The sequence below is a fragment of the Panthera tigris genome, chromosome C2 (genome assembly GCF_018350195.1).
Source record: "Panthera tigris isolate Pti1 chromosome C2, P.tigris_Pti1_mat1.1, whole genome shotgun sequence".
NCBI lineage: Eukaryota > Metazoa > Chordata > Mammalia > Carnivora > Felidae > Panthera > Panthera tigris.
In genome coordinates this window covers 45,108,489-45,122,696 of record NC_056668.1, presented here as the reverse complement: position 1 = coordinate 45,122,696, position 14,208 = coordinate 45,108,489, and the positions used below count along the sequence as shown (strand labels likewise).

The 14,208-nt window shown below is 36.5% G+C and overlaps 1 protein-coding gene across 2 annotated transcripts in view; it reads right to left on the bottom strand.

Moving 5' to 3' along the window:
• The window catches only part of EPHA6 (EPH receptor A6), an 867,849-nt gene that overhangs the window by 243,730 nt on the left and 609,911 nt on the right, over nt 1-14,208 (bottom strand). For both annotated transcript variants that reach the window (XM_042998967.1, XM_042998968.1), the window contains 2 exons: nt 4,163-4,271; nt 371-444 (listed from right to left, as the gene is read on the bottom strand). In XM_042998967.1, coding sequence (XP_042854901.1) covers nt 371-444; nt 4,163-4,271 — 183 coding nt within the window. The remainder of the gene's footprint in view (nt 1-370; nt 445-4,162; nt 4,272-14,208) is intronic.

Below are 14,208 nucleotides of genomic sequence, written 5' to 3'. Positions count from 1 at the left end.
GACAGTCCCTACAAGAAGGAATAAAAGTTCCCTAATATTTCTATGGCTAATGCTCCACTAAATTAAACCAACTTGCATTCAGGAGTCATTGTGAATGGTAAATAACTAGATATAAGCAGTCATCTTGTATTTTTAGCATATTCAGCCTTCGTGTTTTCCAGCAAGCAGAATTAGGAAAAAAGTACTATCATTTAATGAGAAGCAGGTGCAATTTCCACCAACAAACCTGGAATCCAGATGAAAAGCCTTAGTGCTGAAAGGTTGGAAGTACATTTTTTCAGGTTTTCTCAACTCAGTGGATACAAGTTTAAAATGAACTCTTGAGGGCTAGAGCAATGTAAAATAATGGAAGGGTCACTGTACTACTTACAATGCCCATTCTGCTGTAAGTGGTTTCTCCTCTTCTCTTCTGACTTCATTTTAGCTTTGATGTACCATTGGCACCTTTGAAAAGGGTAAGCAGAATCTTAGTTTTAGAATTATGCTGGATGAGAACCAAAACCAACTAAATTACCTATCACCAGTAGGCCAAGTTCTTATCACAAAGGCCATGTTTAAGAATATCTTTATATCACAAGTTTCTTTTTTTTTTTTTGTATAGATCAGAATTAATCCCAGATAAGAATAAAATACTCTCACGTGGATTGATTGGTTTGAATGATAGGAATCTTAGAGAATATTCTATAATCAGCAATAACCATCACATGCTTCCTTATAGAACTTCTAATAGCTGGAGCTGGTAGAAAGCATTAAAAGTCAAAATGAGAAAATGTTTTTGAGTCAGAATCTCAGAAATTTAGACAACTGTTTTCTAGTTTCATTGCTAAAGAACATGCTTTCTTTTTATGTCAGAATTTTGTAAAGGTATGTTCTGTTCTCTCTTGGGATAATTGTGCTCTGAGAAAGAGAAGATGCTTATCTCGCATGACTTCTGCAACATGAATAAATTCTCCAGCATCCATGTGATTTGACAATTCATCAAACTTCTAATTCCAAATGGTTAAACAGACTACATCTGTGGTATATCATCCAATCTTTCAATGTGATTTTATCTTCAAACCCTAAGGCAAGTTGAGTATTTATTCAGAAATGTCTTACATTTTTTATAGAAAAATTTCCAATGAATACTCCTCTATTATGTGCTTAAAGTATATTATTGGTTTAAAAAATGAATTTTTTTAATCTTATGTAACTGAAGTAGTCTTCCCCAGTTTGTAGAATATTACTTTCTAATGTGATATAAATTGGAAAACATGGAAGTAAAAGCTGAAAATAATTTAGTACAAATTTTTCTTTACCATTAAATTATCTTTTAAAGATAATTCTGCTTCAGAAATCAAAAATAAAGATAACTTTTGAGCCCATCTCTCAAGTTTATTAGGCCAAATTGATTTAGCCTACAATGCCTGTAATATCTTCGTTAAAGCTTCCCATATTCATGTGTTGAGGCAATAATTTCTGATATTTTAATGAAATGCTTTTCCACATGTGTATGTGTGCCATTTAAATCACTGCTGAAATACTCAAAGAGGAAATAAAGCCTTAACTCATATTCTACAAATACACATAACTGTAACTTAAAAGTTACATCTGATTGTGCCATATATCAACTCACTATTAAATGAAACATCATTTAAATCAATTTCCATTATAAAGTTAGAGGCTTTTTTTTTTTTTCAAAAAATTGAGGATAAAAGAGGCCCTGCTGTTTAAATAAAATCATACATGAGAAAGTACCCCACAGTTCTTCAAGAGTACTTTCAAATAAGAAAAAAATAATATTTTTGAATGAAATTAACCATCATATATAAATTATCACAGTCTAGTTGACATAATTTGTGACTTTGGAGTTAGAATCACCTTATAGGTCCCCATCATACTTTAACAACTGAATAATCTTTCTGGGCCCCAAACTGAGTGCCTTTAAATTACGTGCAACTCCATGATAAATAGAATATTATCAAGGTATCAATGCCCCCAAACTCACAATGCATGAGCAGCACTTAGGTTATAAATGGCAATGAAAACACAGTAGAGTTATTTCTTCCACTTAACATTTTTCTAATAAGGTTTGTTAAACACATAGCAACACATAAAGTGTTGGCATGTTTTCTTTTTTTTACCTAATTAAATTGTCATTGTGACTTTATATGTACCAAAATTGTATTCTAATCCTTCTTCTTGCAAGAGAGTCGTAGGTACGATCATAAAAACTCTAACATTTTTTTGTTTGTTTTTCAAACAAGCTTAGACCTCCACTAGGATACATAGGGTTTTGCTTGTTTGTTGGTTTTTATAACCAGTTCTCCCCTGCTAGTGATTAAGGATTTTGTAGATCACGTTTGGTATTTGAAGGATATCATACTGCATATTTTGTTTTCAACCTGATGGTTAGTTGGTTTAGAGACTCCAACATTTATTTTCTGCCCACTGTAAAAGATGGTTGTACCAAAGCTGTAATGATGGCAAGGACCTGCCAGAGGTTAGCCTGAGGTATAAAGAGAGACAGAAACAGGAGAGTGCTGGGCAATAGTATATGATGGTGACACCATGGCATGCCCAAACTAGCACTTTTTATTAGGATTAATTTATCAGTGTTCCTGCATTCTTTCAAATTTTTTTTTCTTATTACTATAGCTATCACTCTTCTATCAGTTAATCAGCTTCCCCAAACAGGGGACTCTGAGACACTCTCTAGTTATTACAAGAGCAATACTATGTCTATTTATACATAAAAAATTTTAAGTAAACGTGGGGTACATGTGTCCATTTTACAATTAATTTCATAAAGAAGTCACCATTTCAACTCAACCATATTAAAATATTCATGTGTTTCTTTATTCCTTGGTAAGTTTTATCAAAGTGGGTTTGTTATACCTAGATCTGACACCTTCAATAGCTAGCAGTTACAGTCAGGCAGGGACCCAAACTTCTAAACATTTGTGAACTTATTGATCTATACCTTTACCCTGCTCTAAAACTGTAGATAATAATTTTCCATGCATGCATATCCTCTATAATTTAAAAGTGAATTTTAATAAAATATTGGTATGTAAGTAGAGTTTTTAAATAAATAAAAAAAGGTGTTTTATTGTTTATTCACTAAACTATTGCCCCTGAAAGTAGCTATTTGTTATTTCTGCTCATTATCAAATATCGACACTTTCCAGTTGAGACGGTGTACTTTAGCTGGTGTCATCATAGATGCATACTTTTTGGCTGGTATTCTTATTGCACTTTTAAATCATGACATTGTTTTCTTTGCAGTATGTGTGTTTTTCATATTATCAGGAAAATTCATGAGATATTCTTTTGTGTCCCTATTGATAATCAAGAAAGAATTATTTTTTCCTTAGTAGGAATAAAAATATGATCTGAATATATTCACAGTTTCTAACAAAAGTCTGGGCCTAATAACAAGGCTTATATAACAAGGGTTACAGAAAAAATCTTTTATATGATTTCATACATACTACCTTTACTCACATCTCTGTATAGTCAGTCAGTACCTGGCTCATGGTAGCAATCTAATATATCTAAAAATCAATAAATGGTTTTAATTCATTGTTATATCAAATGTGTGCAAAAATGCAAAAATAAGATTTAGATACCCGAAGCACTTTGACCAGCTAGTCAGGATTCAGATCTAGGTCTTTTGCTCTGTTCAATTTATTGTTGCTTTAAATTTCCACCCCTATTACCTTCAAGTGGAGAAATACCGGATTTATAAAACCAATTAATGTAATTCTAATATAGATCCATTCAACATTTAATGAATAAATAGAACACATTCTATAACACTAAATTTATAGAAAACTTTTATATAAATTCTCTGTTGAATGATTTTTTTTTTTCTCCAGGAAAGATCTCTTTCATGGTGTAATTTGAACGTGGTAAAGGAAAAACTTATCGAGTAAGAATTTATCTTTCATAGCTTTCAAAGTGTTTCTATCACGTCTTTAGTTGCTTACATATTTCGAAGCCTATTGATACAGAGAATTGGACATGGTGGTTCTGTTATCATATAAACTTCAGTCAGAGCAGCCTGCCTTGATCCCTTTTTCTCTCATAGTTTGCTACATTTGAAAGCATATGAATACACAGTATTATAAGAGAATGGTTATTCACAAATCTTGGAAATAATCTGGTATGCTTCCGTTACCTCCCAGTGATTAAGAAGAACAAAGTAAGAATGACGAGGAGAGTAAATCCCCCAACAGCTGCGGTGGCTATCACGAGAATCTGTCCCTGTTCAGCCGCCATGTCAGAAGCTGAAACACAAATACAATATTAAAATTTCCCTGGGTGACATTTCACTAAGAAAATTATTTTACAAGTTGGTATATGCTTGAAAATATGGTGATGGATGCCAAAAATGTCCACCATATTTGCCTTTATTTAGCACACAAACCAAAATAAGGGCTGAAGATGGAGATCATAACCCACAACATAGCCCTTTTCTTTTTTCTTTTTTTCTTTTCTTTCCTTTCCTTTTCTGTTTTTGTTTTTACAAAAGTACCAATAAAAGTAGATGGATTCTTAGTATCCCACATTTTAAGATTAAGTATTTGTTGCAAATTTAAATCAGCAAATAGACTTAAAGGATTTTGTTTATATTATTGCTAATTTATTTCCTTAAACACTTGAATCAAGAGACCAGGCTTTATGCACTGTTTTGATGTCTCTTTCAACAAAGTGGAAAGACTATTGCATAATTCGTTTTAAGAATGACCTTTTTTATATTTCATAGAGATTAATTCAAACATTAAAGTTAGGAACTTACACGTTATAGGACAAGGATATACATAGGAAGTTCTTAGATGTTTAGCAGTAATTTTAAAAATGACATTTGAAAGCTTCCTTTTTTGAAGAAAAAACTAGATAACATATGGTAACAACATATTTCTTTCATTGACAAACCTATAAAAATTACATGGGATGCATGTTTTACTACTGCTTAGGCAACCTTCTAAAATACATTACTTCAATTAATTCATTAGCACTTCTCATTCTATGTATTACTGAAGTTTTTTAATTTTTTAATTTTTTAAAAAATTTTAGTATATGTGCTGCCGAAGCAAGCACAATTTTTTTTTATTTTAGAGAGAGAAGGGCATGAGCAGGAGAAGGGCATGGGAAAGAGAGAGAGAATCCCAAGCAGGACTCAATCCCATGACCCTAGGATCATGACCTGAGCTGAAATCAAGAGTTGGATGCTCAACCAACTGAGCCACCCAGGCACCCCTGTATTATTGAAGTTTTAATAAGAAATACTTTTTATTGAATGGGATATGAACAATTGCTTCATAATAGAAGTAAAAAACTGAAGCCCACAGAAGGTAAAGAACTTGCCTGACTTCACACATGACCATCTCCAGAATTCAAGGTTAAGTTTTATGTTTCATTTCCCCTTCCTATGCTATAACTTTAAGTAATAATTCAGTTATTTGGCAATACTCTAAAATATTGAATCAAACAGTCCCTTTAATATCCTTTCACTTGAATAAAGCTTTATTTTTATTACTATAAAAATCTATTAATCAAATAATTTATATGTAGAAAATTGTATCAAATAATATAACTGAAAAACATGGGGCATCTGGGTGGCTCAGCTGTTAAGCCTCCAACGCTTTCTTTTTTGTAATTTTTTTTAACATTTATTTATTTTTGAGAGACAGAGCGAGACAGGGCATGAGTGGGGGAGGGCTGGAGAGAGGTGGGGACACAGAATCTGAAGCAGCCTCCAGGCTCTGAGGTGTCAGCACAGAGCCCTGCATGGGTCTTGAACTCATGGACCATGAGATCATGACTTTAGCCGAAGTCAGATGCTTGACCAACTTAGCCACCAAGGCGCCCCAAACCTCTGACTCTTGGTTTTGGCTCAGGTCATGATCTCACGGTTCGTGAGTTTTACTGCCCTGTCAGCTCAGAGCCTGCTTGGGATTCTCTCTTTCTCCTTCTCTCTGCTTCTCCCCTGCACATGTTTTCATTCTCTCTCAAAACACATAAATAAACTTGAAAAAAGGAATATAACTGAAAAAAAAAAACCATTTAATTCTCTACCATAATAATTCATTAAACTTGAGTACTTTAAGACTTTCACAGAAATAGTTCTTCTTCTGGGAATCAAGTAGGCAATATACACTATGTGCAAATTTATATCCAGAGTAATAGCTTCCTCATAAAAATGACATATCTACTAGGGAATTTTTGAGCATTAAAAGCTATTGTTAAGTAAGAAACCAGTCACAACATTTAAGAGGCTTTTTAAGAAACCTAAATGTAAATAAAAACAATTGTCATTTATGTTCAGTTTTCAGTAAGAAATTTATTAAACCTTGGAATTAGATTTTATTCACTATTATTTAATTAAGATATTTTCAGGCATCTATTTCTTTCAGCTGATAATCTGTGCAGAAACAAGGTAAAGGGTTGCATCTTATCCAATAAATATGTGCTGAAGATTTTTTATTAGGTCCTCACTGAATTTCCTAATCTTCAAAATAACACTGATACTGCAGGAATTAATGAGTGCTCTAAAATGTCACATTTCACATGAAAATTATTGAATAACAAATTATAAGGGATAGATGTTACAGAAAACATAAAATAACATTAATTTTTGAAGATACAGAAGATGGCATTTAAAAAGAAAACATTTACTTAGCAACTGCTGTATTTGTAAAATATATAATATAGTTCAAGAGTTTTAAATCTGGAGACTGTACTTTCACAGTAGCCAGGTAGCAAGTAATTTACTGAGACCGTATATTCAAAGTTCAGACAGGGAAGATTATGTAATTGGACCTTCTGAGACTCAGATTACTTTGTTATAGAACACTGTGTTGTTTACCTTAAACAATCGCTTAGCAAACTGCTATTTTTACTAATATACCTTCATTTTCACACTTATGATTATATATTTATGAACTTTGCTTCAATTGAAATTTTAATAGAATATCAGAATAGGCAGTTGTGTCACTTTGAAAAATGCATATGCCTGTATAATTGTTTCTTGAACTTCTGTGCTAGAAGTCCTAAACACTCTTCTTTGGAGATTGGCATACAGTTGACCCTTGAACACTCAAGTTTTAACTGCATGGCTCCACTTACACGTAAATGTTTTTTGATAAATACAGTATAATACTGTGAGTGTATCTTCTATTATGATTTTCTTAACATTTTCTTTTCTCTAGCTTACTTTACTGTAACAATATAGTATATAATACATATAACATACAAATATGTGTTAATTGTTTTTGTTATTGGTAAGGCTTCTAGTCAACAGTAGGCTATTAGAAGTTGAGTTTTGGGGAGTCGAAAGTTATGTGTAGACTTTGGACTGGATGGGGCAAGGGGGTTATTGGTATCCCTAACCCTTGCATTGTTTAAGGTTCAATTGTATATAAATATATAAGTTATTTGAAATAAGAGTGTATGATGTCATGCACCGTTATATACTGGGAGTAAAGTGCCATGGATTATAGGGCTGGGATGATTATGAAAACATTAGAAATACCATCATCAACAACAGTCACTATCTATTTCATACTAAATTATCTTCTAGCACTATGTTTAGTGCTTCAAATTCATTATCAAATTTATCTGCACAATAGTCTTAATAGGTAGGTACTACTATTATTCCTAGTATAGGTGGTTATATTACTTGCTGAGGTCACACTTCTTGTACACAGGAAAGCTAGCAATCCAATCCCGATTTGTCAGGCTCCAGGCCCATGCTATTGCCAGTATTTTACACTACCATTTTTGCTAATAGAACAAATGGCTAGATCCAGCTCTTTTGTGGGTCCTAGAAAAATCATTAGCCTCGCCTGACCTTGGCTTCATGTCTGTAAAATGAGAATTTTGAATTAAATGTTTTTTTTCCACAATCTTTCAAAGCTATTTTACTATGGTACTATGTTATCCATAAAAGCTACAAATATTGGGAAGAGCAAGATTTGCCATATGGGAGTAAGAGGAACACTCAGGACCTGTGTTGCTCCTCTTGGTCCTGACAGGGATAATTTCTGCTTTATTATATCAGTGTTGGCCAATCACAGAGCTGACTCTATCTCAGGATGAAGTCTATAGTCTTTAACTTCGCTCACATGGCTCTCTACAAATGACTCTAAATGTATATCTCCAGATTAATCTCTTATCGTTCTCTATGTTGAATTCATTCCAGTTCCTTAAAATGTGTCAAACTTTCTTTCATGGCCAATTCCTATTTAATCCTCCTATGTGAACATCACATCATTTGGGAAGCTTTTTATGCTTGTTTAGATTTAATTAGGACCCCAGACTTCTGTTCCCATAGCTCTTGGACTACTTCTACCAATACATTTCTATCATGCTTTACTGAAATCACTTTTTTTGTAACCTGTCTTTTCAATTAGACTACGAATTCTATGAGGGGAGGGGCTTTACTCACTATAGTATCTGTAGTAATTTGAATGATGACATCCCCTCCACCCTCTCCCTGCCCCTACAAAAAAAAAGGAATTTGCAAGTACAAGTAAGTTCCTTAACTTACTACTCATCCTGTATTAGCTGGGTGGGCCCAAATCCAATGACAAGTGTCCTTATAAGAGACAAAACAGAACACAAAGTAGACAAGTCCATGTGAAGACAGAGGCAGAGATTAGAGTTATATAGCCACATGCCAAGGAATACCTGGAGCCACCAGACCTAGAACAGGCAAGGAAGGATTCTCTCCTAGAGCCTTAGGAGAGAGTATGCTTTTGGCCTCCATAACTATGAGAGAATAAATTTCTGTTGTGTGTGTCATCTGCTATAGTAGCTCTCTGAAACTCATACAGTATTCAACCTATAGGACCTGATACAGGTCCTATTTATTGAGTAGTAGCTCAATAAATATTTGTTTGAGTAAATGGATTGAATTGTCATTTGCATTAGGTGATTCTGGTTAAAAAAAAGCCAGATTGACCTAGGGTTATCCATATCCTTACCTTCCACTTGATATGTAAAGATTTACCCTGAAGGTAGTTATATGTATGTGAAGTAAGTCTACCCAACATAATTTTAATCAGAAGATGCAATTATTCTGTATGCTTGAAGATAATGCTTTCCAGAAGGCAGGAGGTGCTAGAAAGTACAGGCTTCTACATTTAATCAAGTTAAGTTGATTAAACTTAGAAATGTGAATATAAGTTTAAGAATGCAGGCGGAGGTTGGAAGATGGTGGCTTAGGAGGACACTGGGCTCACCGCGCATCCTGCTGATCACTTAGATTCCACCTACACCTGCCTAAATAACCCAGAAAACTGCCAGAAGACTAGCAGAACGGAGTCTCCGGAGCCAAGAGCAGATAAGAGGCCCACGGAAGAGGGTAGAAAGGGCGGCGAGGCGGTGCGCGCTCCACGGACTGGCGGGAGGGAGCCGGGGCAGAGGGGCAGCATGCAGGCCAAGCAGAGCCCCCATGTCTGGCTGGCAAAAGCGGAGGGGCTGGACAGAGTGTGTTCGGACAGCAAGCGCGACTTAGCGTCTGGGAGGTCATAAGTTAACAGCTCTGCTCGGAAAGCGGGAAGGCTGGAGGACAAAGGGAGGGAGAGTTGCTGAGCCCCCGGACTACAGAGCTCAGCTTGGCGGGGAACAAAGGCGCTCGCCAGCGCCATCTCCCTCGCCCATCCCCCAGCCAAAATCCCAAAGGGAACCAGTTCCTGCCAGGGAACTTGCTTGCTCCGCGCAAACACCCAACTCTGTGCTTCTGTGAAGCCAAACCTCTGGCAGCGGATCTGACTCCCTCCCGCTGCCACAGGGCCCCTCCTGAAGTGGATCACCTAAGGAGAAGTGAGCTAAGCCTGCCCCTCCTGCCCCCGTGCACCTTGCCTACCCACCCCAGCTAATTCGCCAGATCCCCAGCTCCACAAGCCTGGCAGTGTGCGAGTAGCCCAGACTGCCACCCCACAGTGAATCCCGCCCCTAGGAGAGGGGAAGAAAAGGCACACACCAGTCTGACTGTGGACCCAGCGGTGGGCTGGGGGCAGACATCAGGTCTGACTGCGGCCCTGCCCACCAACTCCAGTTATACACCACAGCACAGGGGAAGTGCCCTGCAGGTCCTCACCACTCCAGGGACTCTCCAAAATGACCAAACGGAAGAATTCCCCTCAGAAGAATCTCCAGGAAATAACAACAGCCAATGAACTGATCAAAAAGGATTTAAATAATATAACAGAAAGTGAATTTAGAATAATAGTCATAAAATTAATCGCTGGGCTTGAAAACAGTATACAGGACAGCAGAGAATCTCTTGCTACAGAGATCAAGGGACTAACGAACAGTCACGAGGAGCTGAAAAACGCTTTAAACGAAATGCAAAACAAAATGGAAACGACGACGGCTCGGATTGAAGAGGCAGAGGAGAGAATAGGTGAACTAGAAGATAAAGTTATGGAAAAAGAGGAAGCTGAGAGAAAGAGAGATAAAAAAATCCAGGAGTATGAGGGGAAAATTAGAGAACTAAGTGATACACTAAAAAGAAATAATATACGCATAATTGGTATCCCAGAGGAGGAAGAGAGAGGGAAAGGTGCTGAAGGGGTACTTGAAGAAATTATAGCTGAGAACTTCCCTGAACTGGGGAAGGAAAAAGGCATTGAAATCCAAGAGGGACAGAGAAGTCCCTTCAGACGTAACTTGAATCGATCTTCTGCACGACATATCATAGTGAAACTGGCAAAATACAAGGATAAAGAGAAAATTCTGAAAGCAGCAAGGGATAAACGTGCCCTCACATATAAAGGGAGACCTATAAGACTCGTGACTAATCTCTCTTTTGAAACTTGGCAGGCCAGAAAGGATTGGCACGAGATCTTCAGTGTGCTAAATAGAAAAAAATATGCAGCCGAGAATCCTTTATCCAGCAAGTCTGTCATTTAGAATAGAAGGAGAGATAAAGGTCTTCCCAAACAAACAAAAACTGAAGGAATTTGTCACCACGAAACCAGCCCTACAAGAGATCCTAAGGGGGATCCTGGGAGACAAAGTACCAGAGACATCACTACAAGCATAAAACATACAGACATCACAATGACTCTAAACCCGTATCTTTCTATAATAACACTGAATGTAAATGGATTAAATGCGCCAACCAAAAGACATACGGTATCAGAGTGGATAAAAAAACAAGACCCATCTATTTGCTGTCTATAAGAGACTCATTTTAGACCTGAGGACACCTTTAGATTGAGAGTGAGGGGATGGAGAACTATTTATCATGCTACTGGAAGCCAAAATAAAGCTGGAGTAGCCATACTTATATCAGACAAACTAGACTTTAAATTAAAGGCTGTAACAAGAGATGAAGAAGGGCATTATATAATAATTACAGGGTCTATCCATCAGGAAGAGCTAACAATTATAAATGTCTATGCGCCGAATACTGGAGCCCCCAAATATATAAAACAATTACTCATAAACATAAGCAACCTTATTGATAAGAATGTGGTAATTGCAGCGGACTTTAACACCCCACCTACAGAAATGGATAGATCATCTAGACACACGGTCAATAAAGAAACAAGGGCCCTGAATGCTACATTGGATCAGATGGACTTGACAGATATATTTAGAACTCTGCATCTCAAAGCAACAGAATATACTTTCTTCTCGAGTGCACATGGAACATTCTCCAAGATAGATCATATACTGGGTCACAAAACAGCCCTTCATAAGTTCACAAGAATTGAAATTATACCATGCATACTTTCAGACCACAATGCTATGAAGCTTGAAATCAACCACAGGAAAAAGTCTGGAAAACCTCCAAAAGCATGGAGGTTAAAGAACACCTTACTAAAGAATGAGTGGGTCAACCAGGCAATTAGAGAAGAAATTTAAAAATATATGGAAACAAACAAAAATGAAAATACAACAATCCAAACGCTTTGGGACGCAGCGAAGGCAGTCCTGAGAGGAAAATACATTGCAATCCAGGCCTATCTCAAGAAACAGGAAAAATCCCAAATACAAAAACTAACAGCACACCTAAAGGAACTAGAAGCAGAACAGCAAAGGCAGCCTAAACCCAGCAGAAGAGAAATAATAAATATCAGAGTAGAAATAAACAATATAGAATCTAAAAAAACTGTAGAGCAGATCAACAAAACCAAGAGTTGGTTTTTTGAAAAAATAAACAAAATTGACAAACCTCTAGCCAGGCTTCTCAAAAAGAAAAGGGAGATGACCCAAATAGATAAAATCATGAATGAAAATGGGATTATTACAACCAATCCCTCAGAGATACAAACAATTAGGGAATACTATGAAAAATTATATGCCAACAAATTGGACAACCTGGAAGAAATGGACAAATTCCTAAACACCCACACTCTTCCAAAACTCAATCAGGAGGAAATAGAAAGCTTGAATAGACTCATAACCAGCGAAGAAATTGAATTGGTTATCAAAAATCTCCCAACAAATAAGAGACCAGGACCAGATGGCTTCCCAGGGGAGTTCTACCAGACATTTAAAACAGAGATAATGCCTATCCTTCTCAAGCTATTCCAAGAAATAGAAAGGGAAGGAAAACTTCCAGACTCATTCTATGAAGCCAGCATTACTTTGATTCCTAAACCAGACAGAGACCCAGTAAAAAAGAGAACTACAGGCCAATATCCCTGATGAATATGGATGCAAAAATTCTCAACAAGATACTAGCAAATCAAATTCAACAGCATATAAAAAGAATTATTCACCATGATCAAATGGGATTCATTCCTGGGATGCAGGGCTGGTTCAACATTTGCAAATCAATCAATGTGATACATCACATTAATAAAAAAAAAGAGAAGAACCATATGATCCTGTCAATCGATGCAGAAAAGGCCTTTGACAAAATCCAGCACCCTTGAGAAAGTCGGGATAGAAGGAACATACTTAAAGATCATAAAAGCCATTTATGAAAAGCCCACAGCTAACATCATCCTCAATGGGGAAAAACTGAGAGCTTTTCCCTGAGATCAGGAACACGACAGGGATGCCCACTCTCACCGCTGTTGTTTAATATAGTGTTGGAAGTTGTAGCATCAGCAATCAGACAACAAAAGGAAATCAAAGGCATCAAAATTGGCAAACATGAAGCCAAGCTTTTGCTTTTTGCAGATGACATGATATTACACATGGAAAATCTGATAGACTCCACCAAAAGTCTGCTAGAACTGATACATGAGTTCAGCAAAGTTGCAGGATACAAAATTAATGTACAGAAATCAGTTGCATTCTTATACACTAACAATGAAGCAACAGAAAGACAAATAAAGGAACTGATCCCATTCACAATTGCACCAAGAATCATAAAATACCTAGGAATACACCTAACCAAAGATGTAAAAGATCTGTATGCTGAAAACTATAGAAAGCTTATGAAGGTAATTGAAGAAGATATAAAGAAATGGAAAGACATTCCCTGCTCATGGATTGGAAGAATAAATATTGTCAAAATGTCAATACTACCCAAAGCAATCTACACATTCAATGCAATCCCAATCAAAATTGCACCAGCATTCTTCTCGAAACTAGAATAAGCCATCCTAAAATTCATATGGAACCACAAAAGGCCCCAAATAGCCAAAGTAATTTTGAAGAAGAAGACCAAAGCAGGAGGCATCACAATCCCAGACTTTAGCCTCTACTACAAAGCTGTCATCATCAAGACAGCATGGTATTGGCATAAAAACAGACACATAGACCAATGGAATAGAATAGAAACCCCAGAACTAGACCCACAAACGTATGGCCAACTCATCTTTGACAAAGCAGGAAAGAACATCCAATGGAAAAAAGACAGTCTCTTTAACAAATGGTGCTGGGAGAACTGGACAGCAACATGCAGAAGGTTGAAACTAGACCACTTTCTCACACCATTCACAAAAATAAACTCAAAATGGATAAAGGACCTGAATGTGAGACAGGAAACCATCAAAACCTTAGAGGAGAAAGCAGGAAAAGACCTCTCTGACCTCAGCCGTAGCAATCTCTTACTCGGCACATCCCCAAAGGCAAGGGAATTAAAAGCAAAAGTGAATTACTGGGACCTTATGAAGATAAAAAGCTTCTGCACAGCAAAGGAAACAACCAACAAAACTAAAAGGCAACCCACGGAATGGGAAAAGATATTTGCAAATGGCATATCAGACCAAGGGCTAGTATCCAAAATCTATAAAGAGCTCACCAAACTCC